Raw genomic sequence first — 27,668 nt, 5'->3', positions numbered from 1 at the left:
GTTGTACTGGGACAGGGACATTCCATCCTTTCTTGGCGCTCCTGGGGAGGTACGTTGTTTGCTGGGAGAGTCCCTTTGCCCTGCAATAGGTGTAATGAGGCTGAATATGGTCACTTCGCCATTTTACAAAATTAGCGCGAGTTCTAAAGCCAGCTCCGATGTATGTTTCCTTAATGAAAATCGCAGACAGTCTTTTACGCAGACGTGCAGATTGCGTTTAACCAAAATCTATTTCTGTCGCATTTCAGCCGTCCGCGCCTGCTGCAGACTTCGGAGCAGTCTTCTTTGCCTACTCCACACGGTCCCTGTACTACCTGCCCGCCCCACTGCTGCTGCTATTGCGAGTATTCAGTGGCCGAGACGTCGCACGCATGCATGTGGGTTGTCCCCTTTGCACCTTTTGCTGTCACTCTGGAACAATTAAGTCGTCGTCCTTTTTTTCTGGTGAAACAAATAAGCTTCAACCAACTGCACCGGAATCTCTCTCCGGGGGAACGCTGAACTTCTACTCTACACATATAGTTTCTAGAACGCTAATTAGGCGCCGCAAATGCCCACTGACACGAAACCGGGACAGGAAATCAAACAGGTAGTCGGGCGTGTAGCAACGCAACGGACAATTTTCAATGGCGCAGCAGCGCTTGCGAGCGCGAACCTTTGTCCTCGTCTTCGCCACAGCGAGGAACCCCTTTGAGCGACTGTCAGACGCCACGATGCTGGGTCATGTGGACATGTTTTGCGGCGGGTGCGTCACATCAGAGCTCACAGAAGGACCTGCCGACGAGTATCAAGGCTGCCCCGCAAACGTTTCAGATACGGGCAGCACGAATTCCAGCGAAATGAAGACCAACCTGACGACGCTGGAGACTCCGACAGTTTGTCCCTACCAATTCCCCTTCGCAGAAAGTGCCCACGTAAACAAGACAATTGAAGAGCTATACCAAGCCATCGTAGCAGACTACAGATTTGAATATGCAGCTCCACCCTCCATGACGAACGCAGATGGCTCCGACCGGGCCGGTCGGCAGGACTATATCCCCCTTGCACGAAATACAATAACAATACGGAAGTAGCCCGCGCTGCCTCCGCTCCAAAAGAATATTCCCGAAAGCAGGGCGGCTCTCGAATGAAAAACTAGGAAGGAATGGACAGAGAAAAGGAATAAAAGACGAACAACGCGACCGGAGGAACTCTACAAAAGGGAGATAAGCAAAAGCGCCCATACAGAGCAGCAGCCGTGTGTGGTTGGGGCGGGGGGGTGGGGACGCGACCGAACGCGGCTTCGATCGCAGACACAAGACACGCGGGATTCGGTCACGACGCTAAGCAGGTAGCTTTCAGTTATCTGCCATTTTTTAATAAATGCTGATAAGTTTAACAAAAAAAAAACGCAGTTCACATTTCCTTTTCGGTTGATAAGTCACTCACCCGATCAGCAGCCCTTGACACGTGTGTCCATTTATTTTTCCGTAGTTACACACTGCTTCCCCGGTCCGGTAGTATATATTCCAACATACCCCGTTCAATACTAACCTTTGTGCGCCAGATGTGGCCCCCTAGATCACATCCTATGGGACTCTCTGGAGAAACCGCCCCCTCCAGACCTTATGCAGCATAGCTCCACAATTTCAAGCAGCAGAAGGCCGGGCTCAGCAGTGACCAAGGGACCCAACTCCAGGCAGCTGAGCGAGCCGAGGTCACCGTGAGCTCCTGGCCGCTTGAAGACTACCACCCCACCCCCTCCCTTTTGCCGAGATGAATAAATGCTTCTCTCCAACGGCTTGCTACAGTCTTACATGCGAACCCTTCAGTGGCGGCGGTGGCACTACTAATGTGTGAACTCTCCCACAGACGCCAAGCAGCAGAGATACTTCTGAAGGCCCCCTACTCTACTGGCCACGTGGCATGGGCACTGAACAAGACTGCCAGAAAACCCGTAAACTGCTTTTGTGCAGAACAAATAGCAAAGTGAAATTTCAGTTTTTTGTACCACTTACGATGCTAACTTTGGACCTGCACACATGCCATTAGCTTACATATGTGTAGTGTCCTACATGCAAGACATCGCTTTTTAGGCTTGCGTAGGCTCAAGAGGTTCCAATCTTTTCCTGTGCGAGCAAATTAGTGCATTATCACAAGAAAACCACTACGAGTGATGAGAAATGCAACAGAGTTAACTTCAAATGTTTCAAGCTTAACTACATGCAATAGGCAATGCATTTGCCTAGTGTCCTACATTATAGGATGGCTCAATAGTTTGTGTTCAGAAAATTGCTTCAGTAACTACAGTATTCAAGTGAAATGTTTTATATGCAATTTTTTTTTCTCTGAAGTTCAGGCACGTTGGTTATTACACCATTATGGTGATCAATGACGCAGCATCGCAAAAAATTTCTGCTAGAAAACATTTCACATCTGTGTAAGGCACCAGCAAGTACCTCAACAAAAATGCCAACTATCAACTAGAAACAGCAACGAGAAAAAAATATCTTTCGGTAACACAAGTGTCACTTCTAGCTTTAGAAATTTCATTCCAGGGAGATTTACCTAATGAAGCTGCATTCGCACACATTTTAAAGTGACAGCATTAGAGCGGACGTCCAGAAGAAAAGCCATGCCTATTCAGGAATGGTTGGTTGGCAGAGGTAGTTGCGTCACACCACAATCATCCAATAAGAGGGAGACTGCTCACTAGATGTCTAGGTGGATGATGAATGAGGGGTTGGCGCAGTACCAGCTGCACAGCAGTCAGAGTGTGCGGGAAGCTTCCACTGCTTCGTGGTTGACTCATCGTGTGTCAAGGTGCGAAAGGAGACGCAGCTGTATGGGTAGGAGTGGTGAAGGAGCACTTCAGTCCTGTCAGCAGTCCATTTGTGTAAAAAGAAAGGCTCCAAAACTGATACGAGCGTAGCATGACTGTGCTTGTGGAGTAGCATATAAGAGACAAATGACTTCCACCGCTATCAAGTTCAGCTTCCAAAGGGTTGCTTTGGAGTTCACAATCTTTTTGCCCATCGAATTCTGCGCAGATACTTGCACACTTGCGACTGCTCTGGTGTATGCAGTCTGTGGTCCAACTGGGTCCGCAAACATGTCCACTGATGGGGATGAGCAGTGGGTTTAACAACTAATCGCTCCATATTACACTCTATGGGAACACCGCGGCAGCCACATTTCGATTGAGGCAAAGCGCATAAGGTGCCCTCCACAGTGGAACCCCTTTCTCCCCTTCTTTCACTCCCACCTTCCTCCCTTCCCTCACATGCAGTTCAGGGGTCCACCAAGAAGAGAGTCACCGTGCCTTTCATTTTCCAGATAACCAATCATTTTATGCACTGTATGGTGTGTATGTTGAAGCAGCTGCACACATACGTGCACCAGTAAGGATATACCTACCACGAATATTGTCCACTGCAGTTGGCGACACACCATAAATTGCCTTTGTGGACACAACCCTAATATTTATAGCAGAGCCTCCCTTCAAGCTTGACAAATGAGGGAAACATGACAATCTAGATGCACTTCAAAATTTATTTTTTAATTTTTAATATCAAACGTTATGTACAGCATAAACATCATACATTAATATAGACAACACAGCAAGAGCCTCGTAATGTATATATAACTACACAATAAACTTATTCCTTCCGGCAGGTCAACAGTACATCCCCAGATTATTTGCTTCTTCCATGCATGCTTCCTTAAAAACTTTACTATGCCGCCGCACCTGGCCATAAAGGAATGAAAAAATTAAACAAAATCGACGTGCGGCCAAAGCACTCTTCCTCCCAAGATATCTAACATTTCTATTTGAAAAGAGGGCAATTGAAATACTGCAAGGCATGCTGTCTGGCAATGTGCAGACCAACACCTTGACTGCGGAATGAGGCCTAGGAAAGCACTGTGCACATAAGCCTGAGACCTGCCTAGCACCCGACAATGGTCAGCAATGGCCGCAAACCAAACATATCTCGGGAGGCGAGTAGACGATGGCAACCACGACAAGTATGCGTTTGCACCAAAAATGCGAGTGGGCGAGGCTCAACCAGAGCTATCTACAACCAAGAGAGGCTGCCATTTCCACTTCCAAGCACAAGTAGGCCCACACATGCAAACAGTCACTCCCCACAGCTCCAGAGTGAAACCTGCAAGCAAAAATGGCGGCCACTCCCAGGGGACGCTCATTCCGATTCGCCCAGCACAGTTTAGGTACAACGCATCGGTAGTGCCACACAAGTCGGTGGTGCAATGGCAAAGTCCATGCAGTCATGCTCGTTTGACTAGGGAAAGAGAAACTAGAGAGCAGCACTCAGATGCACCTGAACGCAGCTGGTCTCCCTTCCCCAAATGTAATGTGCAACGAAGTGAGCACAGCGACACCTCTGAAGCCCACTCACCACCCACTTTTACTAGTGCCTAACACCCTTTAAATGGTGTGGCTTGGTGTGATGAGCATTACTCAATCAAAGCAATGCTAGGCCCCCAATGTTCACTACACTCTCATCTCGAATATCAGCATTCAAAGCCGTACATCCTATGAACAATTGAGTGCCCCACAGGAGAGGGATCTCTCCAGAGACTGTTGTGGCGCCAAAAAAAAGTGATCGGGGAAAACCTCACAACTGGTTTGACCAGGCATCTCCCGCATTTGCACAATTCAGCTTCAAAAAGAAACTTGGAGCACGTGGGCAAAGAAGAAGTGCAGCATGTGGCTATAGCCTTCGAGGCTCAATCACGTTTGTTCCCAGTTTTAAAATGAACTACAGTGCTCCTAGAGCAAGAGGAGATAAGAGGGCCAGAGAATGGAATAAAGGGGGAAAAAACTGCCATGTCCATGTGTGTCACTGTGAAACAAGCTACTGGAAATAACGAAATCCCAGCCCTTACTGGCCCCGCCCCTAGTCTCCTCTTCATTTACAACAAAGCGAACACTATGCGCCCCATCATATTAGCCAGCCCCACACCAAGTCGCTACCTCGAGCGTCTTGAAGTTTTGGACTCTACAACAAAGCGCACACACACACTCAACTTCACAAGCTTGGCTAGCATGCATGCTCACTGAGAATAAGAAAAGCACATGCCAAGAGAGACACCAAGAAACCTGGCACTCAAACATTTTCCTCCCACAGCGCACCCAGGCATGCCACATGACAAGTGCTCCCTGGCCTCATTGCATGACCACTCAAAGACGCATCCACACACATGCACACATACAAATGAAAGAAAGGACCCACAACAACTGAGGAGCATAGGTCTACAAAATGCGTCCCACTCTCCACATCCAGTCTCTCCTGCTTCCCCATGCCAGTGTGGAAGCAAATCTGGTCGGGAAAAGAAAAAAAAAATGGAGCTGCATGTCTCAAGCAACAAGTTGGGTGTGTGTGCCTGCGCACAATTCATCGTCGTCCACGCTCGCAAATGCGTGTGGGTGCAGCCACTCCCTCCGCTTAGTATGTATACCTATACACCCCCGTCTGTATACATATATGTATATATATATACTGCGTATGTACAGATAGAGAAAAAGAACGTAATTGGAGGGGGCTGCAAAAGGGGGCGCCTCTGTTTTCCATCCTCGACATCAGCACAGCCGGCGGTGGCAGCAGTGGCGCCTCCCTCGGCCAAAGAGTGCTTCTTGGGAGCATGGTCTGCTCGTGGTGGTGGGCGGGGCCTGGGCAAAGTGGCGGGGCTTGGAAAGGGGAGGGGCATCACTTGCAGCATCCACCCGATTGCTGCGGGTGCTCGCTAAGGTCCACCCCTCGGCGGCCCTGACCACTAGCACCACCCCCGACCGTTGAAGTGCCTTGCTCCGTCTTGGGAAGCTTCTTGGCTGCACAGATTGAAAACACTCAAAGTGAGGTCAACCTACAAGATTCCTGCTTCCATGAAACCAACCCGTGTGCCTGCATTTGTGTGAGCACAAGACTAGAACCACCAAAAATGTCCACCTGTATGTGTGCTACATTTTTTACTGCTAAGGTACAGCAAACCCCCCAAGCAGCATTTTGTACAATTGCAAGGGAGTATTCTCAAGCATACAATCACACGCAGCTTAACATGTATTCATATTGAAAAATCTGCTACTGAAAAGGACACTCCCTGAGCTTGTCAGATACCTCTATATGTTCTGGCATTGAAACATTCCCTTAGAGGAACCTTATGGCCTGCCAGATGTCACCACCGGTTCAAAGTGCAAGAAACGCCAGAATGAGATTAACACGAGCATGGAGACTGAACTAACTGCAGAGAACAAATGCGTACCAATGGCCAAGAAGATATCATTGACGTTCATTGCCGTCTTTGCCGATGTCTCCATAAAAAGAAGCCCATTCTCTTCAGAGTAAGCTTGTGCTTCCTGCGAACGAAACAAACCTTTCAGAAAAATTTGCAGATCACACAAAAAAAAGCACTCTATAATGCATCACATGCAATCTGAAGCCCTTAATCTGTCACTAGCATCATTGGACACAGCACAAGTACAGTAAAATATAGATATTTTCATTGCGTGGCCCTGAAATTTCACTTTTTATTTTTATTTAATTATAGATACTACTCGCACAAGAACCTAGATAGAAGCAGTGTTGTATAACTATTTTTTTTTTTTTGCAAAACATGCCACTCCAACACAGTGAGATAGAAGCAACTGGCCAAAGTCATATTACAGCACTTTTTGAAGCAGCCAATAGTGTACTGTGCCTTGGAACAGGAAAATAGCACACAGGTATTTGCGTGATATTTGTGCAGGTGGATTGTGCAGCAAGACATGCCTATGATAGTGTGCAATTTAATGATAACTAATCAACTTACATTACCCAAATGACTCTGAAATTTTTGGTTTCAGGGCATGAGATTATACAGTTGAACCTTGTTATAAGAGGCACGGATATAACAATCAGGAATAAGAGACCTTTTCCATGCACATAGTTGGCTGCCTTATCTCAGACTTTTGTAACGGACATGGGGTATACAGCTCAGTCCGTTTATAACGCAACCGCTTATAATGCGGCACCGCATTATATGCGGCTTTTTGTGACAACCACTTCGCTTCCTATAGAGTTCAATGTATTGGCATGCCGCTTTATACACGGAAGCGCGTAACCGAAGACGGCATGTAGTGCGGGTTCTGGAAAGCCTGGCCGGCCTGGCAGACCGCGTATCGGTGCGGGCCCGTGAGTACCGGCGGGCGCAAGGAGCGTGCTTTCCAGATTGTGCAAGAAGGGGGCAACAGGCGGGGCAGGAGAGCGTTGTTAGCGTGGTTCAAGGCAATGCAGAAGAGGATGGCAAAAAAAATGGGCTGTGATTTAGCTCTGGTTAAACCTAGTCGAGTAGCGATAGCACGACGTTTCTTCAAAGTTTCAGCACGTCTTGCAAGGCGCTGCCTTCAAAGATGCAGAACTCGAGCAGCATTTCATTATCAGAGGTCGGCGCTGTAGATTCATCGTTAGAGGCTAAGCGAGCCCGTCTAGCGGCATCGCTTTCATGGCGTTTGGCCTACCGTTCAGCAAGCTCCTCTTGAGTTTCTTCAGCGCGCTTATTCGTCTTCACTTCATTTCAGTAGCGATTCCTGGCCTCCTTCAGGCTGGCCGACTTCTCACCATCCATACTGCGGCCTCAACTACGGCTGCGGCGATGCGACCTCTCCCTTTCTATACTCCCGGTTATCACTGCTGCGGAGCGCGGGGTGTGACGTCATACAGAGGGCGCAGCGAACACCCAACGGCAGGAGCAGTGGCAGCGCGGCGACCGCGACGAGGAGAGTTGCCGGAGAATCGAGGCCGTGGTGTGACGTCAGGCAGAGGACGCGGCGAGCGCGCCAGCTGTGGTGGTTGCCAGGCAAGGCAGACGCGCGCCTGTAGGACCGGTGGCCGCGCGGCGACCGCGACGAGCCGAGTTACTGAAAAATCGAGGTCCGTGGTGTGACGTCACACAGAGGGCGCGGCGAGCGTCCAAGGGCAGGAGTGGTGGCTGCTAGTAGCCGCGCGGCGACCGCGATGAGTTGGCGGAGAATGGAGGCCCATGGTGTGACGTCACACAGAGGGCGCGGTGAGCGCCCAATGACAGGAGCAGTGGCCGCGCAGCGACTGCGACGAGCCGAGTTGCTGGAGAATAGAGGGCCGTGGTGTGAAGTCACAGTGCGGCCACGGCTCAAAGTGCGGCGACGGCGAAGAGGCGAAAACCTGACATAATGTAGCTATCACTACAAATTAGAAGTCGCAAAGCAGACGTTTTTCCTCTCTCTCCGATGCGCCTCCGTTGGGCACAATGATTGGACAAAAACTTACAAACACATGATGGCACGGTAAGACCAGCATGCTGGAGCGGCGGCGAGCGCGTACCGCGCACATGTGCGGCAGCGTCTTGTCACGCCCAAGCCGACGAGCGAGACGTGCAGTCGCGTGTAGCGAAAAGTTGACAACGTAGGCAAGTCAGCTGACAACGTAAGCAAGTCTACCAGCCTCGGCTGTCTTCAGTCCCGATGGCGTCTGCTCCTCAGAAAGCCAGAAAACGGCAAGCTTCGAAACCAAGCAGAGCATTGTGAGGGACGTCGAGAGCGGTCTGAAAAAGGCTACGGTGACAACTGTGTGTGTCGCCGGCGCAACTGCGTCCACCATTTGAAAGAACAGCGACAAGTTGCAACAACAGCTGCAGGAAGACTCCATGTCGCTTGCAAGGAAGCGGATTCGTGTGTAAAAGTACAAAGATGTCGCCACTTTGTTCGAACAGTTTCGCGGGGTCCGGACCTTGAGCGTTTTTGTGAGTGGCTCGTTATTGCAAGCCAAGGCCAGGTGCCTTGCAAACATTTTGGGGCATGATGGTTTCAGCCCATTGAACGGTTGTATTCAGCGTTTCAAGGACCAGCACGAGATAAGCTCGTAGTCATCGGAGATCCCAACGGCATTGCGTGTGAAGTAGCTGCTACAAATGACATCGCCGCAGCGGTGTGCGGTCGCGATGAGCCTCTATCCGAGGATGAGTCCGACGAGGTGAGTGAAAGTGCAGCACGAGTTTCGTGCAAAGACGCGCTTGACTGCTGCAACAAACTGCACCTCTACTGCGTTCAGAGAAACTTAAGAGCAGGTGCTCAAGTGCTTCACTGTTTTTGAAGAGGAAACCATTAGAAACGCAGCTCAAGCGCAGCGCCAAACTAAAATAACGTTCTTTCATTCACTAAGACGCTTCAACAAAAAGATCAAATAAATTTCTTTGTTGGCTGTGATTGCAGTGTTGTGCATCTGATGCGTTGTCAGGTGCACTTAGTACGTAGGCTGGCCATTCTGAAAACTCAAATTCATAGAAAAGCTGTGTTTTGGTTACAGTACAGTACCGCTTATAATGCGGATTTTGCATTATAAGCGGTCTATGCTGTAGAAGACATTCTGTAATAAAGGACAAGCTATCTGAATTTTGATCAAGACCCTTGCTTATAACAAATTTTAGCTTTACTTGTCAGATTCTCCCCAACTACACGGAAGAGGCGCCATAGCTCGCAAGCTCCAGCTGAGCTCTAAGGCAGACCATAAGGTGCAATAACTCCTGTGGTATTTAACAGCCCCAATAACTACACAATGGTCAAGCCATCTGCAAAACATCGACGAGGGGCTCCTGCACAGAGAACGGCTTCCAGCCTACTGGCAGTGGTACAGGCACATGGGTGTGCCCGCACAAAGAATAGCAGGGGCACATGGTGGGCTTTCCTGCTTTCACTGCTACTACAATCAAGAAGCTCGAATCCCGTAAAAGGACCATCAGCCAGTCGTTTGCTCAGCCAGCAAGTCACGCAGCAACCATGAAGAAAACCGCTGGACTGGCATTTAAATCAAGGTTTAAAATAATGCCCATGCACTGAAAAAAGGATAATAGTTATATACTTCCAGGATCATTACTGGACTCTTCATTGCAGAAACGCCAAAAACTACACAACTAATTCAGAGATAGATGTTTAATGCATTATTAAGTTTACCAAATTTTAACGATTTCTGAATGTCTAAGGGTGATAAAACTGCTTATAAATATAGCATATATTCGTGTAAATGCCGCACCCCCAACTTGCCAGTCAGCAAATCAAAAAAAAAGAAAAGCTTGCCAAAAAGACTTTCATGCGTACATAATTTCACCCGCACGGTAGCTTCCGCTGGGAACTAATAAAAAAGAGCTCCCTGCGACACACTATATGGCCATGATGCATTGTCCCAAGTGCAGGAATCCGCTTGGAATTGCGAACATACGTAACGGTGACCCAGCACTGCAAGCTTATATGTGTGAGCATTCGTACCAGAAAGGGCAAAAATAGGGCTACACGAATATTCGAACATTTCGGATATTGAAGCGAATAATGTGATATTCGATTTAGGCTTCAAAGCGAATAGGATTATTCGAAAACAGAATATTTTCAAAGTATTTTCAAAGTTTTAAACTTCGGGAAAATAAGCTGCTGAATAAAGCTGTCGATGGTCTTACGTACGCTATCATGCTTCCACGCAATCACTCTTATGTGGGCACACGTTGTGCACATGGCGCAGCAGACTCGTCCAAAAATTGGGCCATGGGTTTACACAAAGGCCCAACACTGAACGCACGGGTACCACGTCTTTTGATTGGTGTATGGTGACATGCCGTGTGCCATATCCAGCATGTGCGCAGTGCATTCGCTGATATCTTTTGGTTGCGAGTAACGTTATAATTACAGCTGGCAACACGCTGTCTAAACAGCCGGAGAGCTGAAAGAACGGTGCTGCTGTAAGAAAGACTGCAGGATCTTCCCACACTTCACCAAGTGAAGATGACTTCCTGGCGAAGGACGCCTGGGGACAGTGACTGAAGAAAGGGTGGCCGTTCGGGGGAACAATGGGACGGGGCCATTAAGTCGCTACCTGTATTCGTTAGGAGCCGGCTCAACAACGGACAGCTCACTGTCTGTTTCAGCTGACAGGCTCTAAAGAACTTAAGGATCACGCGATGAATGTCAGTAAAGTGATCTAGAAACCTGGTTTACTCCATGCAGTTAATACGTGCCAGCTGGGGCTTCATTAATTCGTCGTAAAAATTCTCACCATCAGCATGATTACGTACCTCCTCCAATTAGCCCTGCTCTGTACTAGCCGAGGCCACCTAATCCCCGAAAGCCCCCTTCTCATCTGCATATCTAACTTTCTGCCGCCCCTTCCTACACTTGCCTTCTCTAGGTATACAGTCCTTGCCCTTAACGACCATTGATTATCTAGCCTTCGCATTGCATGCCCAGCACAAAAAAAGGGTCTGGGCAATCGACGCTCCGCTCTGCTCAGAAAAATGCCGGCGCCATGTAAGAGATGAATCTCTTCAAAACTGGGAAAAAGTGCGCCCTTTACACGAGTAAGTACGGTATATGATATACGGTACTTAATGTGGTGTTTTCTATTTCTTTTCAAAGCTGTTTGTTGCCGAATACTTGATTGCCACCCAAGTCTGAACAAAACCATTTATTGCAAGACGAGCAAGCATTGCTAGCCGAGCGAGTGCAACAGCACACGCCGCACCATTGGCTCCTACACTAATTCCATCAGCTACTAAGGTCAGCCACTCAGCAGGCCAATGCCAAAGCAGGCAGTCATGTGCGAGACTGATTGCTTTTCACGTTTTCTTCAGTGCATAGAATTGACCTAAGGCGGCAGTTTTGAAGATAAATAAACAAGCTTTCTGCCAAATCAAAGTTAGCACTGCTCGGTTACAGTGCTGCAATGGTATTGGAGTTCAAGAACGCTTCCAAAGATTTCAAGTACCACCGCGGTTGCTAAAACAATTCATTTGGAGTACTTCCCAGTAGATTTCAGCAATGAAACTTTGAAACAGCATAGAAGAAGAGTCATGCAAGCAGGTACTTTGACGTTTAAAAAATTGAAATGTTCAGCATCCTTCATGATTTGAAAACCGCATCCCCGCTTAACTGTAATGTGCTCACTGAAAAAAAAAAAAAAAAACTTCCGCATATATGGGTTAATGCCCATATATGCAGAATCGATCATTCTCTACTTTACATTCATAGATCCCTGGGAGTCCTACTTACACTACTCCTGACTCAGTGGTGTGGCGGTTAGGTGATGCGCCACTGTCCTGCAAAGGCAAATGCCGCCACCGGTGGGGCTTGTGCAACACAGGTTGCTCGGGAACAGAAAACTTTCGTGACCAATTATTGCCACCTGGCACGGTGGGCAGTTCGCTCATAATCAGGTGGGCAGGTTGGTGCACCACGTCATATGACCTACCTAGGCTGCTTCTCTGGAGATTTTTTTCATGGATTTTTCACTCACGGCCAACGACACCCGATGCTGGCTTTTCTGCGACACTGGCTCCTTCATGCTATCATGTAAAAACAATTCCAGCAGCCGCATTCATGGCATGCAAGCACCTCAGCACAGCATTCAGTTGAAGCAGAAGACATGGGGCTGGTACGCCCTTTGATGATGATTTGGTTGGCTATCTTTCTGAAACTGATGACTAACAGTAATAAGCCGGATCATGCCAAAATAAAAGAACTACTATAGCACTACTGATGTTGTTTGCTTTAGTGTCCAAGGGTTTTCAGAGGTAAGCCCTGTGGAAACCTGTTTCCCCCTCCATTTCAACGCGGCCCATCTTCGTCGGCGGTCACACAGCCCCGGCTGGGCGAGGAGGGAAGTCTCCCTCATGGGGGAAAGGGAACGGTGACGGGAGTGCCACCTCGTAGGTTACGCAGAATTCTGCAGGACCGGAAAGAGTCTCTTCGGGATCCGGTATAGCGTCACAGACGGTTGGAGCCGCACGCTCTCGTCACCTTCCGCGGCAGGCACACGGGGATCCGTTTTGCCTTGCCGCTGGATTTCTGGTTCCAGGCAGCGAAGCGAGCGCAGCAAATGCGCGCTCTTATCGCCTTCCCTGGCAAATGCTAGGGAATGGCTTTGCCCCAAGAATGCGGCGCGCACGGGAAAACCCGGCCGCCACTGTTGGCGCATACAAACGTTTGCCGCCGATACCTCCGAAGTCGCGCCCCTGCCCGAGCCGGTAAGTCGGAAGTCTTCTTACCTAGCCTTCTATTTCCGAGGAATGCCTCGGTGTTTTGTAGCTAGCTGGCCCGCTGTGTGTATTAATTGCAAGCGTAATAAATAGCATATGGGTGTTCACGTTGTGTCGTCCCTTCCCTTTGTCCCTCGAGCACGAACCCCTCCACGGTTAGCGAGCGGGAACGCTACATCTGCGGAGTGGGAGTGCGGGCGGGGCGAAAGGCTTTGTCCCCCCGATATTTCCACAATGGCGCCCCAACCTGTGGCAAGCTCTTGGGACGAGGGATGACAGTCAGTTCGGTTCGTGGAATGCCCGCCCGGATTTGGAACAGCGTTAGGCCTGACCCGAATTCGGAGTTGCTAGCAAGGCGAAGATGCTTCTTGACAGCGAGATGAGCGTAATAGCAGCATGGTAGAATTGTTGTGCATGCTACGCTTTTGATGAGCACTTCATCGGTACACCTTTGGAAGGTGAACCTACGAGGTCCGCACGTGGAGAGCGAGACCGAGACGTCGATGGAGAACAGCAAGCCAGAAGCGAGTGAATGCGGACGCCTGAAGGGTGGCCCGATTTTTTCTTGTACATAGTTGTAAATATTCTCTGTTCTGTCTCTTTGGCTCTGGGAGCCGGGTGCCGTAATCAGCTGTTTTGGATTGCAGTCGTGATTACAGGAAAAGAACCGGGGCGCTGCAACACCGCGAGAAGCGGTAGGCGCCGTTTGCGTTAGGGTCACCTTGGCAGAAACGTATCTCCTCGTGGCGTTGTGTTCTAGCTATTGTCCTTGGCCCTTTGTTGGCACCCGGAAGTGTAAGGGCGAGTAGGCCTAAGGCTCTTCGGGAGCTGCCTGTCGCTTTTGGGAGGACACAGTCGTGCCGTGGCACAAGCACGCGCAAACGGGTTTGCTTGTTTTATATTTAACCTCGCTAGAGCAGAGAGGTCTCGCTCAACTACAGAAAGCTGACTTTGTTCGAACGAACTTAGTATTTTTGGGGGGCTGCGAAGCGAATTTATAATTTCGCGGAACCAGAGACTCTGCAGCTCAAGTGAGCTTGACATGGGGGCTCCACCGGCAGGCAGAAAGAGCACCACCACGAGCACCCACGAGTCACTGGAGCCGGTTTTCATGCCGCTGGAGTGACAACGCATTCCACACTTGTTACAGCTGGTCTCAGGTCCAAGCACTAGAGCAAAATGTGGGAAATACTCTGGCTGTGCCACAGCACGGGCAAGTCATGTCCATGCCTCTGTATTTGGCCCAAAAGCAGCCACGTGCAAAGCATGCTGCTGTGGGCCTCACACAGCTAGTTCGAAGCAGTTCCAAGGCCCACAGGGCCCGTGAGCACAGGAAACTCCTCTTCTCAAAATCTTGACAGTTTCGGTCTGTCCCAATTTCCACACCCAGGTATTTCTATGACTGCAACCAAAGGATGCTGCTGTTCTGCAGATGCAGGGGCAGATTCACTTGCCCACTGCCCTAGAACAACACTTCATGTTGAAAACTGACTTCGCGGCATTGAACTGGAGCTTGAGGGCATTGTCCTCCAAGGAGCACACGTTGAGAAGCCTCTGTAGGTCTCTCACGCTGTCCACAAGCAGTACAATGCCTCCTGCATACAGTACTGGCAGTCAACAAGTACAAGTGGTGCCCTCCTCCATGCAGGTGAGGCCGGACCTGGTGCCACTCTCAACAAGGCATCGCTCCAGCCCAGAGATAAACAGCCTAAGAGGACCAGTGACATAGGGCAACCCTGAAGCAGCCCCCTAGATATAACAATTGGCCTGGTGGTTCTTTGGCACCAGACAAGAGCCTGCAGATGACAGTGTAGCAACAAATAAAGGTGTAAAGGTACGTCTATATTCGCGATGCAACTATGTAATAAGGGAGTAATTATTCGTTAACATCCACTTAAGTGCAGTCATATGGCTACAGAGGCAAGCTACACAGCTTTCACAGAAACTTCACAATTGCAAAATCCATCTAGGTCTAGGGTTCGAGCCCGGGAACACCACCTCACCCCAGCAGTCACTCTACGAACTGAGCTAACCACGATGGCTAGCAAATGGTAAGGTGAGAGCAAATTTATCATTAACTTGAGTCAGTTTGTACTGGTCTGGGGTTCGAACCCGGGACCTTTGCCTCAGCGGAGCAGTCACTCAACCAACTAAGCTAACCGGGACAGATAGCATATGGTAGGGTGAGAGCAAATTGATCAGCTCAAGTGCCACCCTTCCTGGTTAGCTATATATACAGTCAAATCTCCCTACTACGAACACCACATTAACAAATTTTTTAGAATCCCCACCAAATTGCCAATATTTTCAATGTAAAAATATTTCAGAACTATGAATTTCAATATTGCGCATACAGTGGAACCCCGATGAAACGATGCAACGATACGTGGAAGGACGTGGAAGGAGGAGAAGCATGGAGGAACGAAAAATGGCACAAAGGCGACACAAGATGAAAAAAAAAAGCGCAACAAGCGCTACTGCTGATGACGATGCACACTGCCTGAGTGTCACTAGCGCCCTCTGTAGACATGCCAGCGACGCCAGGCCAAGCCAATTCACCTTAAAGTAAACACTGCCGTACTCTGGCCGGCTTGGGGTGCCAGTTCACGACGTATCATGCGGGAACGTGCCCAAAGTTAAGACGTTACAGTGGGGTTTCTAATGGATGGAATTGTACGAGAGTCATGCCGAGACAACCACAATAACGCAGCAGCCAGGAAGACACTGCACCCTGGAATGCAACAGCGGGGTTCTACTGTATTTCAGAATAACGTACATAATTTTGTTTTCCCCTGTACAATCAAGGAACATCAGTATTATGAATTCAGCTAAAATTAACAGTGTCGCAACCATCGTGTGAATCAGAAAACGCCGTTTCTGTGTGTAGGCTCCAAGGGCAGTAGCTATCATCATCACCATGTCTAGCGACAACTGCTAGCGCCACCACAAGGCTGTGGCTTAATGTTCAAAGCCTAGCAAGCTTAGCCGCCTTTTTCTCTTTTTTTTTTCTCTTTGTGATGGGTGTTGGTGGCCGTTCGGTCGATGTTCGTGCAAGTGTTTTTTTCGTTGCGAGTGATCTTACTGCAAAGTTCATGCGTGATTCAACGATGAATGCAGCTTGCGACGGCGCCAAGTAGCGAAAGCAATTTTCGCTGCAGAAGAAAGTGGACATACTGCAAGAAATCAACGCAGGAAAAAAAAGCAGATTGACCTCTGCAGTTACAGTGGCATTGCCTCATCGACGGTCGCGACCATTTTGAAGGACCAAGACAAGATCCTCAAACTTCACCGGGAGTCACAACTTGTACGAGGAAACTGCTGCGACTGGGAAACTTTCACAATGTGGACGAAGCTGTTCTCGCAAGGTGCCAGATTGCAAAACGTTCCCGTGTCTGGCTCAATGCTGCAAGAAAAAGCGATAATTTGGTGATGCACTTAAAAACGCTGGGTTCGACGCAAGTGCAGGTTGGCTTTTCCATCTCCATCAAAGAAACTGAATACGGTAAAAGCTCGTTAATTCGAACTTCACGGGACAGGGAAAAAAGTTTGAATTATCCGATGTTCGAATTATCGAATGGCTTCAAAAAGCTGACAAGAGCCATTTGCGTTACGATATATGTACCGTATATGCTCGCGTAATGAATCCACTCACATAATGAACCCACCCACCCAACCCCGACGTCTGCCCAAGAATTTGAAAAAAAAAAAAAGTGTCAGGCGTTAACATGTAACGGTCCACAAAGCACTTCTTGGCAGTGCACCAAGATGCTATGCAGCGATAACATCAGGGTGTGTTTGCCTTTTGACATTAGCTCCATCAAGGAGGGCAGGGGGGGGGGGGGGGGGGGGGGGGGGGAAGCGAATTTGGCAGAGTGCCAGCTCTTGCCTGGTTGTGCAAGTCTCGTTTTCAGTAGGTTTGCCTTATCGTGCCATGGGCGATTGGGGCGAACGCCCTCTACTGCCACTTAATCATTGGAATGCGCGATAGCAGCAACCAATGCTAAAAGCCGGTGTCATGATCGCGACTGACCGCGTGCTTCCGTTGGAGACTGATGGGTGGAGGGATGGACGACACCCGCTAAGAAAAAAGTTTTTTGCATGTACTTTGCAGTGCCCATCCGACGTCCTAGCCTTTCATGGGCATTGGCTGGGACCACGCCGACAGTACTTATCCGTAATTCCGAATTAACGAGTATTTAGTTGCGAGCTTCGGAGGCTGCGCGAAAAAGAGGGTAGGCAGCTGCCACCGCGGCCGCCAACCCCTACCCTCCGGCGCCGCCGGCCGTCTCGACGGTGATGGCGCCATTTAGGCTTTACCCACTCTTCCACGGTTTTATCTGGTTCCATCTTCTGTCCCCGTTTAGGACGTGCGCAGCCTCTAAATATGCGGAGGTGGTTTTTTTTCGGGGGGGGGGGCACGTGCTGTGTGCCAAGCCGACCAGATGCGGCGGCGCGTAGTTCGAATTATCCATAGTGGAACCGACTCGCTTTCGAATTAACCAGCTTTTTTATACTCAGCCCTCTATGGAGCTTGGCCAGACCAAGTAGTGTAGTTCGAATTATCTGAAAATTCGAATTATCGAGGTTTGAATGAACGAGCTTTCACTGTAACAGGTAAGCTCAGGCAAGGAAAAGACCGCCGACAGTGAAGGCGCGGATTCCTGGCAAAAATGATCTGTTTCCGAGAGGTAGCTGAATCTTACTCTGAAGACTATATTTTCAGCACTGACGAGACTGCATGTTATCACCTGCTGCCAGATCGGATGATACACTTAAAAGGACAGCAGTGCAAAGGAGGAAAGAAGTCGCACCTTCGCATGACTGTCCTACTCTGCTGCAATGCAACAGGCACGAAAAAAACCCACCTGTCATAGGCAAGTACGCGAAGCCTTGCTGCATGAAGAACGTGATGTCAGCAGCGTACGCCTACCGTGCGAACAAGCGTGCGTGGATGACAAGAGAATTGTTTTCAGTGGCTGATCAAGCCCGACAACCAAATGAGGAAGGATGACCGAAGAATTCTTTTAATTGTTGACAACTGCTCAGCTTACACTGTGAATGTTCGCTTGACGCACATTCGCCTGGAGTTTCTGCCACCAAACAACACGTCTTTGCTGCAACTGCTAGACCAAGACATCATAAAGAGTGTGAAGGCAGAGTTTCATGAGAGTTTTCTGCGGAGGTTGCTTATCAATCTTCACCTAAAGCAGCCGACTGCAATAAGTATTCGTCAGGCAGCAGAAATGCTCGCAGGAGCTTGGTGAAACGAAGGCGGTCACCATTAGCAACTGCTGCCGAAAGGCAGGGCTCCTCAATGCGTCTGTGCAGTTTGAGGACAACCTAGAGGTGATTGAAAGCAACCTGGAAGACCTGCAAGCCGAAGTTTACAGAACTGCTGAATGCTGTCTCTTTGTTCGACGACTATGTGGAGAGCGACAGCGCAGCACTAACCTCGGCTGACTTGACAACCGAGGAGACAATTAACAGCGTTCGCAACGTCTCCAGTGACGACGACGACCCAAGAGAGACCACTGTGGGTCACATAACACTGAAGAAAATCTGCGCTTTCATTGCACGGTGCAATGATCTACCCGATGAGGTGTTGCATAAAGTGGTAGGCGTAGAGTCATTCCTAATCGGCCGTGTGTGCTGCACGCACCAGATGAAAATAACTGATTTCTTTATATAAAGCAGCTTTGAAATGATATATCAAGATTTGACTGTACCAACTGAGCTAGCTGGAATGGCTAGCATGTGATTAGCAAAGAGACTGCTCCAGTGAGGCGGTTGTCCTGGGTTCGAACCCTGGACGTGGATTAATTTTTCTTCAACTACGAAGTTTCTGAGAAAGCTCTATAGCTTTTCTCTGTAGCCAAATGGCTGCACTAGGGCGGATGCTAACGAGTAATTACTCCCTTATTACAAATCTAATCCACTTGACGATTCCTCCAAGCATTGCACCGACCGACGTAACTACGAGGGCCGTACCATACTTATTTTGCACTTTCGTATGTACCACAGCACATAGCCCTCTGCACTGTTTATACCTACTGTTGTTGGTAGTGGAGATTGTGTTCCACCATCAGACAGCAGCACTAGTCAATGGCATCCATTTTGTGATGGCCAGTGCACTTTCTTCCTGTACGTTAGTAGCCGAGCGGGCGTGAGCACAGATGGCGACTGGCAAGAGCGAGCTGAACGACATGGTTCTTGTGGAAAAAGAATAAGCACTTTCGAGATCCACCGGCAACTTGCAGCAGTGTGTTGTGAGCAAGTGGCATCCTGACAAACCCTCTTCTAATGAGTGGAAGACTAGCAGCCTTGGCAACCACACACGTGATGCTGGTGGGCATTATCACATTCTGCAGCCGTCTAGGGCTGGACCCCTTCGCTGTTGACGTCCAGCTTGCATTTCAGCCTTCCACCCAGCTGCGGTCACTTCGCTTCGGCCAGATGATAACCAGTTGCTAGCAATTATGGTTCACGTATATTGCACGAACAGTTTTTTCGGACGAAACAATACTAACCAAAATCAGGGTAAATTTTCGAGAGAAATAAGATTGTGTTTGTACAACGGGGAGGTTTAATCAAAACTTTGGAGATTTAGCAGGCATGCACTGCCATATTTGAAACTGGCTGAAAGTAGATTTACATAGTCACCGCATCATTTGCGAAGTGGCTACCTTGATTATGTCAAACTTGTTTCTTCATCTTGTCAAAGTTTTAAGGAACAGCTGGGTCTAAAAAAATATATTAATGTAGTTACAATTATGAAATCTTCAGGGAACATATTTTTGTGTGCCAATTCTAAATACTGCATTTAATTTCACGAAAAACAATAAACCGGGCTCTTATGTAATATGTTATGTAGTTTTTTGTGAAGAGGTTTTAAGATATGTTGCTGCGGGCAACTTGTTAAAATGCATTCAATTTATTTCTCTTGACATCAAGGAATGCAATAAAGATAAAATTATTATCCTGCGTATCACATTACTTAAGTTGTAGGGTATTGAAGCTGCTGCTTTAGAAACAGGAACACCAACTTTTCTTCAAATTAGATCTATGATAAGTAAGATGATAATTTTACCCTTACTGAATTCCTTGACGTCAAGACAAGCCAAAGGAATGCATTCTAGCGAGTTGCCTGCAGCAAAATTTCATGACAGCTCTCTGCAAAAAGTTACATAAAATATTATAATAAGTGCACAAGGACTTGTTTTGCATAAAATGAAATTACTTATTTGAAATCAGTACCAAAACATACATATTCCCTGATGTCTTGATAAACGTGACTTCATTAATAAAATTATTTCTAAGAGCAGCTTCCTCCTTAAATTAATGATTGGTTGCAAAAGGCTCCTGCCACACCACTGCGCCAGGAGTGGTATAAGGACTCCCAGAGATCTATGAATATAGAGAATGACAAATTCTGCATATATGGGTATGAACCCATTAACACTATCGTGTTATACCATTAAGGCAGAGCTTATGTGTCCCTCACAGTTTTTCTTTGCCACTGCATGAAAGTAGTAGATGACTCCTTCTTTCCTTCGCGTTCTACTTCCGATAAGCATTTTGCAAGAAACAGTTGATATCAAGGTAAATTTACTGTTCTGGATTTTCATGTTTTACGTGCAACTGCACTGGGATGCGATTGCCACTTCAACTGCCAGAATCAAACTGCACCAAAGCTGGGCCCAACAGCCAGCATGCTTAAACCTGTTACATGCAACGCAAGCAGTACCTCAAGCTCCACAGCCCGCTTGGAGGCTAAGTCGGCCTTGTTTCCGGCCAGGGCAATGACAATGCTGGGGCTGGCCTGGCGCTGAAGCTCCTTGACCCAAGTCTTGGCTCGCCCAAACGTGTCTTGGTTGGTGATGTCGTACACCACAATGGCCGCCTGTGCGCCTCTGTAGTACATGGGTGCGAGGCTGTGATAGCGCTCCTGGCCTGCTGTGTCCCAGATCTCAAACTTCACCGTCGTGTCATCCAGACATACTGTTTGCGTCAGGAATGCAGCTGCAAACAAAAACCCACCATGAGGCACAGCCTCCACAGAAAGCCCACATTGGTTGCACTGGTCTGGCACTATGCGCACAAGAACCCCCTTGTATCGCCGACAGGAAATTCTGACCTCAGATTTTTCGGAGATGATCATTCACTTTTTCGCAGCATAGCCACATGGCCCATACAGCGAATGTATACACAGTTTTCACGGTGAGGAGGAAAATAACCTAGAACTGTGCACTCACAGCACCGCATCTTATTCCGGTATGAGCCGTCAGCAGCGGCACGAAGGTAAGGTAAACAAAATACGTATGTTCTACACAGTCCTCTGCATGACAAAGCAGTTTCAAAGTGTTCTGCAGATACTACCATGAATTGCGACTCAAGGTCATCAAGCCAGCACTGCGTTACAGCTGTAGCAACAGCTATTAGAAGTGGAAAAAATGATCTCCAGAACCGAGCAAAGTGTACCAACAGCCAGTGAATGTGCGTGGGTGTAGGCCATTGCGCTGCTTCACAGACGAGGGGCTTCTTCGGATTGCAAGCATTAACCAAGCGGTTTCATCCTGTAAGCCATGTCTAATAAATGCTATCAACACTTTGTTAGGGGAACGGGTGATCAAAAGCTTAATTGGGGAAGGTACTATTGGCAGCAAAAACGTATGAAATGCCGGTGAGCCGATTTCCAGGAATGTGAAGGAATGAGAGAACATTTGTGCTCCACCGCTATTAATAATACAACATGACTTTGTCACCAGGCAGAGCTAGAACCGTTTTAACGCGACAGCGTTAGTACTGCCATGTCAGAAAAAACTGTCCGGTGTCGGCGGCATCAGCAACCATTAAAAGCCTCACAGCCGGAGCAGCCGGCCGGTTTGGCAACCTACGTGGGCCACCTAGGCCATGTGACATTGCAACATCGTCATAACCTGCTCACCGGATTGGGAGCAAACTGACCACCGTGGCAGTTAATGATTGGTGGCGACAGGTTGCTTGGGAAGAGCAACCTGGGTCTCACAAGCCTCACCGGTGGCAGCAACTGCCATCGCAGGGCAGTGGCACATCATGGCATATCACTTCACTGCTGCACCACTGCGCCAGGAGAGGTATGAGGACTCCTAGCAAACTATGAATGTAAAGTCAAGAATTACCAATTCCACATATATGGGCATTAATAAATTAATGCTATCACGTCATACCCTTAAGGTGGAGTGCTGAAGTGTCCCCTCCAGTTATTTTCTTTCAGGGAACATGCACCCCGTTCATTTTTGCTGCCAATAATACGTCTGCATGTGGCTTTGCACGGGAATTCGTCCATATCAAATGTGCTAGAAATCAACCGTGCATGAAGACAACTTTCACACAGACCAAAATTTTCAAGATGCATAGCATGACGACTAACTAAATGCAAGCTAAAAAAAAAGAAGAAAGGAACGGGAGTTAACTTTATCTGTGCAGATGCCCTGGCTTCGTCTTCATTTTTCGCATGTGAAAGCAACGTGTTCTTGATGATGTTTTGCATGACAGATTTCTGTGGACTTTTTGTCACTTGAAACTGTGCCACGGTTACTCAGTTCACAAAAGCTCTGGGCTAGAGCTCACTTCCCCGCATTGCCTGTCGCTGATACATTTGAAAGAACAGTTGTACCCCCTGCTTGTAGCCTGGATCTAGATTTCTGCTATTCGGAGCAAAATTTATTCAGAGCTGCAATATGTTCCGTTCATGGAGTAATGGCAAGGGCAAAACGGCCCTTTTCACATATCCGCATCGACATTCACGAAACAAGCTCATTGCCGTAGCTATTCGAACTGTAAGCTGGGTGTACACACACTGGGACAACTTGACAAGTGAAATGCCACTAACTTCACATTTAAAATAGTCTCAAGAAGTGACTAACTTCGATAGCTTCCATCAATATTCCCATCAATATTCCTCTAATCCATCTCTTGAACTCAGATATTACGGAAAGGTGCTTCACGGTTGCCCTGCATCACTCCCTCGATCCCAGTCGCGACCATTTTACCACGTAGGTTACACCAAACTCGTCATATTTTCTTGACCTATGTCAGTAGTCATCATGACAATGGAAGCGCCCCATTTCACCATGCAGTAGAACCCAGATATATCGAATTCTAAGGGGATCGGAAAATATTTCGATATAGTGAAAATTCGATTTACAGATAGAGGCTTTACCTGCACTCGAGATGATGACAAATTGTGGCTCACCGATAGCAACAGTCATGAACCGCAAAGTCTGGGCACGCAACGTGAAAGCACTTTATTTCACGGAACAAAAATCGCTAATTTTCGACTGCCTGTTGCTATGATTTATGAAGCTGAAAACGCTAGTCTCGATCTTCTTAAGGGGAGATGCTCCTTGAAAACACTTTTTCTTTAATATTGAACCTAAGGTTATGAAACTCTGGCCACTGATAGAGTTTTTAATGCTGATTCCAAATATGTATTTAGTTTCAGCATACATTTTTTAGTTTTTATGTATAAGGGTCCACACAAGCACAATATAGGGCATTTTATGCGCACTTTTTTGATAATGAAATATATGTGTAGAGCACCTTGCAATAGCTCATTGTGTTGCTTTGGTAATGTAGTATGTTGAAATCTGCTTCAAATTTATTCATTTTAGCCCATAATTGTAAAAACAATTCAGGAACACCAAAGTGTATATTTTGGGCACCATGAGTCAACATTGTGAATTTTTTTCAAAAAATGTTGAAGAGATATTTTATAATCAGATAGATAGCAACATTCTACACACTTTGAAGAGGCTGTGTGCAAAATTTCATCCAAATCTGACTATTGAAAGCACTTGAAATGTGTTGCACAAAACGTAATAATGCTGAACTACAAATGGAGAAAACTGCATTTGAAAGTTTCAAACATCTGTATTTTTCAGAAACTTCACTAAAGCACATGAAACTTTATTGCAAAATAGAGAAATATTAAGCAAACACTGCAAATGGGTTTGGCAGGCCAAGAATAGCACAAAATTGCGACAGCTGCTCCTGCCCGACGCCAATCGCGCGCTCAGCCACCACCAGTTTTACGTTGACGGCGAAGCTGTCGCGAGAGCTTCCTCTCTGATAGTCCCGATTTTCGCTGGCGCCATCCGCAAATTCACTGGGCACAACGCGGCTCGAGGTGTGCACAGCAGAAAGCACCGATGCTGGGCACTATTTTCACAGTGCAGCTCAAGAAAAGCTGAAAGCCCCTTTCGCTTTTCCGCCGGTTCGCGTACCGCAAGGGTACAGGTGCGACACGTAGGGCAAGTAGCACCGCTTACCAGCACCGTAAGAGCGCTAATTTCGCATATTGCAGCACTCGCAGAATGTCGACCGCATGCTGCTTTATCTTCCTTGAAGAGTCCAATCTTCACCTCCGAGGCGTCGATCTCATCCGAGTGCCCGTTGGCCTGGCTAGGACTAGATGGCGTCGGGTGACTGCTTTTCCGTTGCCGTTTTCTGGTGAGGTTTGCGACGGCATCCTCGGTACGGGTTGTTCGTCCGAGACTTTCGAGCTCGGAAATCGCGCTTTTGCGAGTTGTCCATCGCGAATGAACAAATGCTAAAAGGCCGCAGAGCTCGATCGAGACGCCGTACTAGCCGTACAAAGCGAGAGCAAGAAAGGAAGGAGGTAGGCTTCGCCACAGCATCGCATCAGTCTGGGGCCAATGGCGGCCTCGCTAGAGCACCACGTAATCAGTAGAGCCGCTGGAGCATGCGAGAAAAACGTGTTTTTCTTATTATTTTCGGCCAGATACGAAACTGCAAGAGGCGCTGTCTACGAGAAAAAGGCTTACTCAACCTCTCCCAGCAAACGGCAATGGCGGGCAACGCGCCGTTTGAGATGCAGGCGCTCGAAAGTTGACGATTTGCACGAAAAGCAGCACTTTCTCGAGCCACCGTGGTTGAATAAAATAGACTTTTTACTAATTTCGCGATCGAATTTTGCCTTGATCTTATGGGAAGTTGTAGCTGAATGTCCAAAGATAATTTTACAGGCAAAAACTCAAAACTGAAAAATTACTTGGAAAACTCGCTTTTTCGACGCGCATCTCCCCTTAAGGCTGTCCAGGTGCGACAGCCCGGTACCTTCCATTTCGCCGCAACAACGCCGTATGAGGCTGAATGTTGATGCCAGTTCAGCGGCTGTGCACAGGCGCATCTCTTCTGGAACACAGTTTTCCTCGCCGGCGCTGGAATCGCCTTCTTGGGCGACAGCTATTCTGGCCACAATGTCCTCATCAGCGAGGTCAGCTACAGCCTGAACTTCGCTGTCAGCGTTGATGAAGTCCTCAACGTAAAGTTCTGACGAGACAACTCCATCGAGGAGTTTCTCCTTGAATTCATTTCACGACAGGAGAAGAGCAGCTGGCGCGAGCGCGGCAAAGAGATCATGTGACATCACAAGGTCACGTGACCTAAAATGTACCGGACGGACGTGGGCATGAGCCATTAAAGGCTATCGCCTTAAAAGAGACCAGTCTCGTCTGCACTGAAGACTTCGGCAGGTGAAAACTTTGCAGCGACCTTCGGCCACTCCTCTGAAAGCCACTGCTGCATCTCCTGGCTGCTGACAACCCCACTTTCGCCGGAAATGGCTTTTCCCACAATGCTGTGGCAGTTTTTAAACTGCTGAAGCCACCCAGTGCCACCGCCAAAAGCCACAGCAAACCATTTGGCCTTCTCCATTACCATGGGACTTCGAGAAACCACGCACACAACGCATTTTCCACTTTGTCGAAAGCAGCAGGGTGCACACATGCTCCCGAGCGACTTTGCTGACCTGCTTTGAGCGTGATGTTCTGCTTGTTTTTTAACAGTGTACTTAGAGTGATCCACGGAATGCCGATTGCGTGTGCCACTTTTCGTCATTCTCGATGCGCATGATCACCTCAAGCTTTGTAGAAAAGTCCAGATTCTTTTTCTTTTTTACGTCCGTAGATACCATAGGTCACTAGATGACAGCAGTCATGCATGCTACAATCGGCACGTTGAAACAAAGACAAGCACATAAAAAATGTGACAGCGCCTGCACTGGCCGATGGAGTCGACTGGCGTTGGTCGAGGAGCACAAAAGGAAATGAAGGAGAGAGGCAGAAAACTCAACGGAAATTCGTCGTTGGTGCTAGTTGTGCCAGGCGTGGGGCACTGCAAGCGCAACCACAGACTGGTTCGTGCACTCTATCGCAGAGGCCACGCCTGGCTCTTTCCAGTTGTCTTGTCTCCCTCACAAGTGAGGAGGCGCTGCCCTCACTTACAGCCGGTTTTGTCTCTTTCCTAAGGAGGCAAGGCTTGCAAACCTCCCAGGGGTCCGGCGCGGTGTTCGAAATATCAAACGGCCCGCAAAACTGGAGTTCGATATACTGTACAACTGTCCTATACTTTTACATAGTATAATCAAGGGGGTAATCTTTGATTTCGATATACCCAATAATTCGAAATATGTGGGTTCGATATATCCCGGTTTGACTGTAGATGTTCTGGTCATTTCTTGACTGAACAGCCTCATCGCTGCTTGAAAAGCTTTTTCTATCAGTGTGCTTTTTTGAAACAGAAAAAATTACTGGGGGAAACTCCGAAATGCTGATTTGTGCCACCTGCTTTTCCTGTTTGGCGTGTGCACCACGAACACGATCACACATACCAGCTTTACGGTCATTTCCAGACTAGACACTATCTAGATAGCGCAAAGGCACCCATGATAAAATGGTATTTAAGAGCGGCTAAAATTTTCGATGCACCGCAACTGGCTGCTTGATTTTTTGGACCTCGTACGCACTCGCTGCCAATACTCAAGGTGCCATATGTGTACAAAAAGTATGGTGGGGCAGCCTAAAAAATGTAAACATTTAAGCCCCTGCCTGCCATATGTGTACAGCAGAACTTTGTGAATTCAAACTGCAAGTGAGATTGAAAACTTCATCAAACAAAACGAAATTCAAACTAAACGGGATCTTGAATGGCAGGGCTGATACGTAACCTCTGCAGGTCGGCACATTGCAACCCGCATGGTTTCAAATTTGTAGTGTTCTTGGACGTCGTCTGCCGCACAAACATGAACAGTAGTCGCAGTTCGCGGAACTTACGTGTGCAGAGTCTTTAGTCCTGAATACAGGAAGAGGTAACAGCGAAGTGCATGGGAGGCACATGGCTTCACAGAGAAAGTGAGCGTAGAAGAAAATGGTGGTTCATTTCAAAGCGAGGGGAGCGAGCCCATCGCAAAACACATGGCAGCCCAACTTTTCTAATGTCAAACCATCAACAACTGGCACTTTGATGCCAGGCAAGATATATCATTATACGCAGGCCATTTCAGAGTGCATTTCGCCAGATATGATGCCGATTTTGGCTCTACTTGCTAGGCCTAATTATGAAGGCCATTCCGATGCAGAGCTTGCTTCAGTCATTTGTCAGTTCTTATTTCGCCATCTTCAATTCTCCTTCCTAGCCCTTCATACTGCAGGTGCAGTGCAGTTCCAAAAGCAGCAGGTTCGCTTTTGCATCTGGACTTTGTGCCAACCCGTGCATCCATCGGCGACATGATGAAGGCAGCATAGCCATTGAGGCCAAGCGCATGAACACAGTTGTTGCCCGCCGTTTGTGTGCAAGAT

General features: G+C 48.0%; 1 protein-coding gene across 3 annotated transcripts in view; it reads right to left on the bottom strand.

The window, feature by feature from the left end:
• Window positions 1-3,517: 3,517 nt before the first annotated feature.
• The window catches only part of Rab5 (RAS oncogene family member Rab5), a 44,245-nt gene continuing 20,094 nt past the window's right edge, over window positions 3,518-27,668 (bottom strand). For all 3 annotated transcript variants that reach the window (XM_077660085.1, XM_077660086.1, XM_077660084.1), the window contains exons 3-5: window positions 20,774-21,048; window positions 6,262-6,355; window positions 3,518-5,830 (exon numbers count right to left, since the gene is read on the bottom strand). In XM_077660085.1, coding sequence (XP_077516211.1) covers window positions 5,709-5,830; window positions 6,262-6,355; window positions 20,774-21,048 — 491 coding nt within the window. In that variant the 3' untranslated portion in view covers window positions 3,518-5,708. The remainder of the gene's footprint in view (window positions 5,831-6,261; window positions 6,356-20,773; window positions 21,049-27,668) is intronic.

Source organism: Amblyomma americanum, chromosome 3, assembly GCF_052857255.1.
Source record: "Amblyomma americanum isolate KBUSLIRL-KWMA chromosome 3, ASM5285725v1, whole genome shotgun sequence".
Lineage (NCBI taxonomy): Eukaryota > Metazoa > Arthropoda > Arachnida > Ixodida > Ixodidae > Amblyomma > Amblyomma americanum.
Note: the sequence above shows the minus strand (reverse complement) of the source record. Positions and strands in the feature narration are given on the sequence as shown.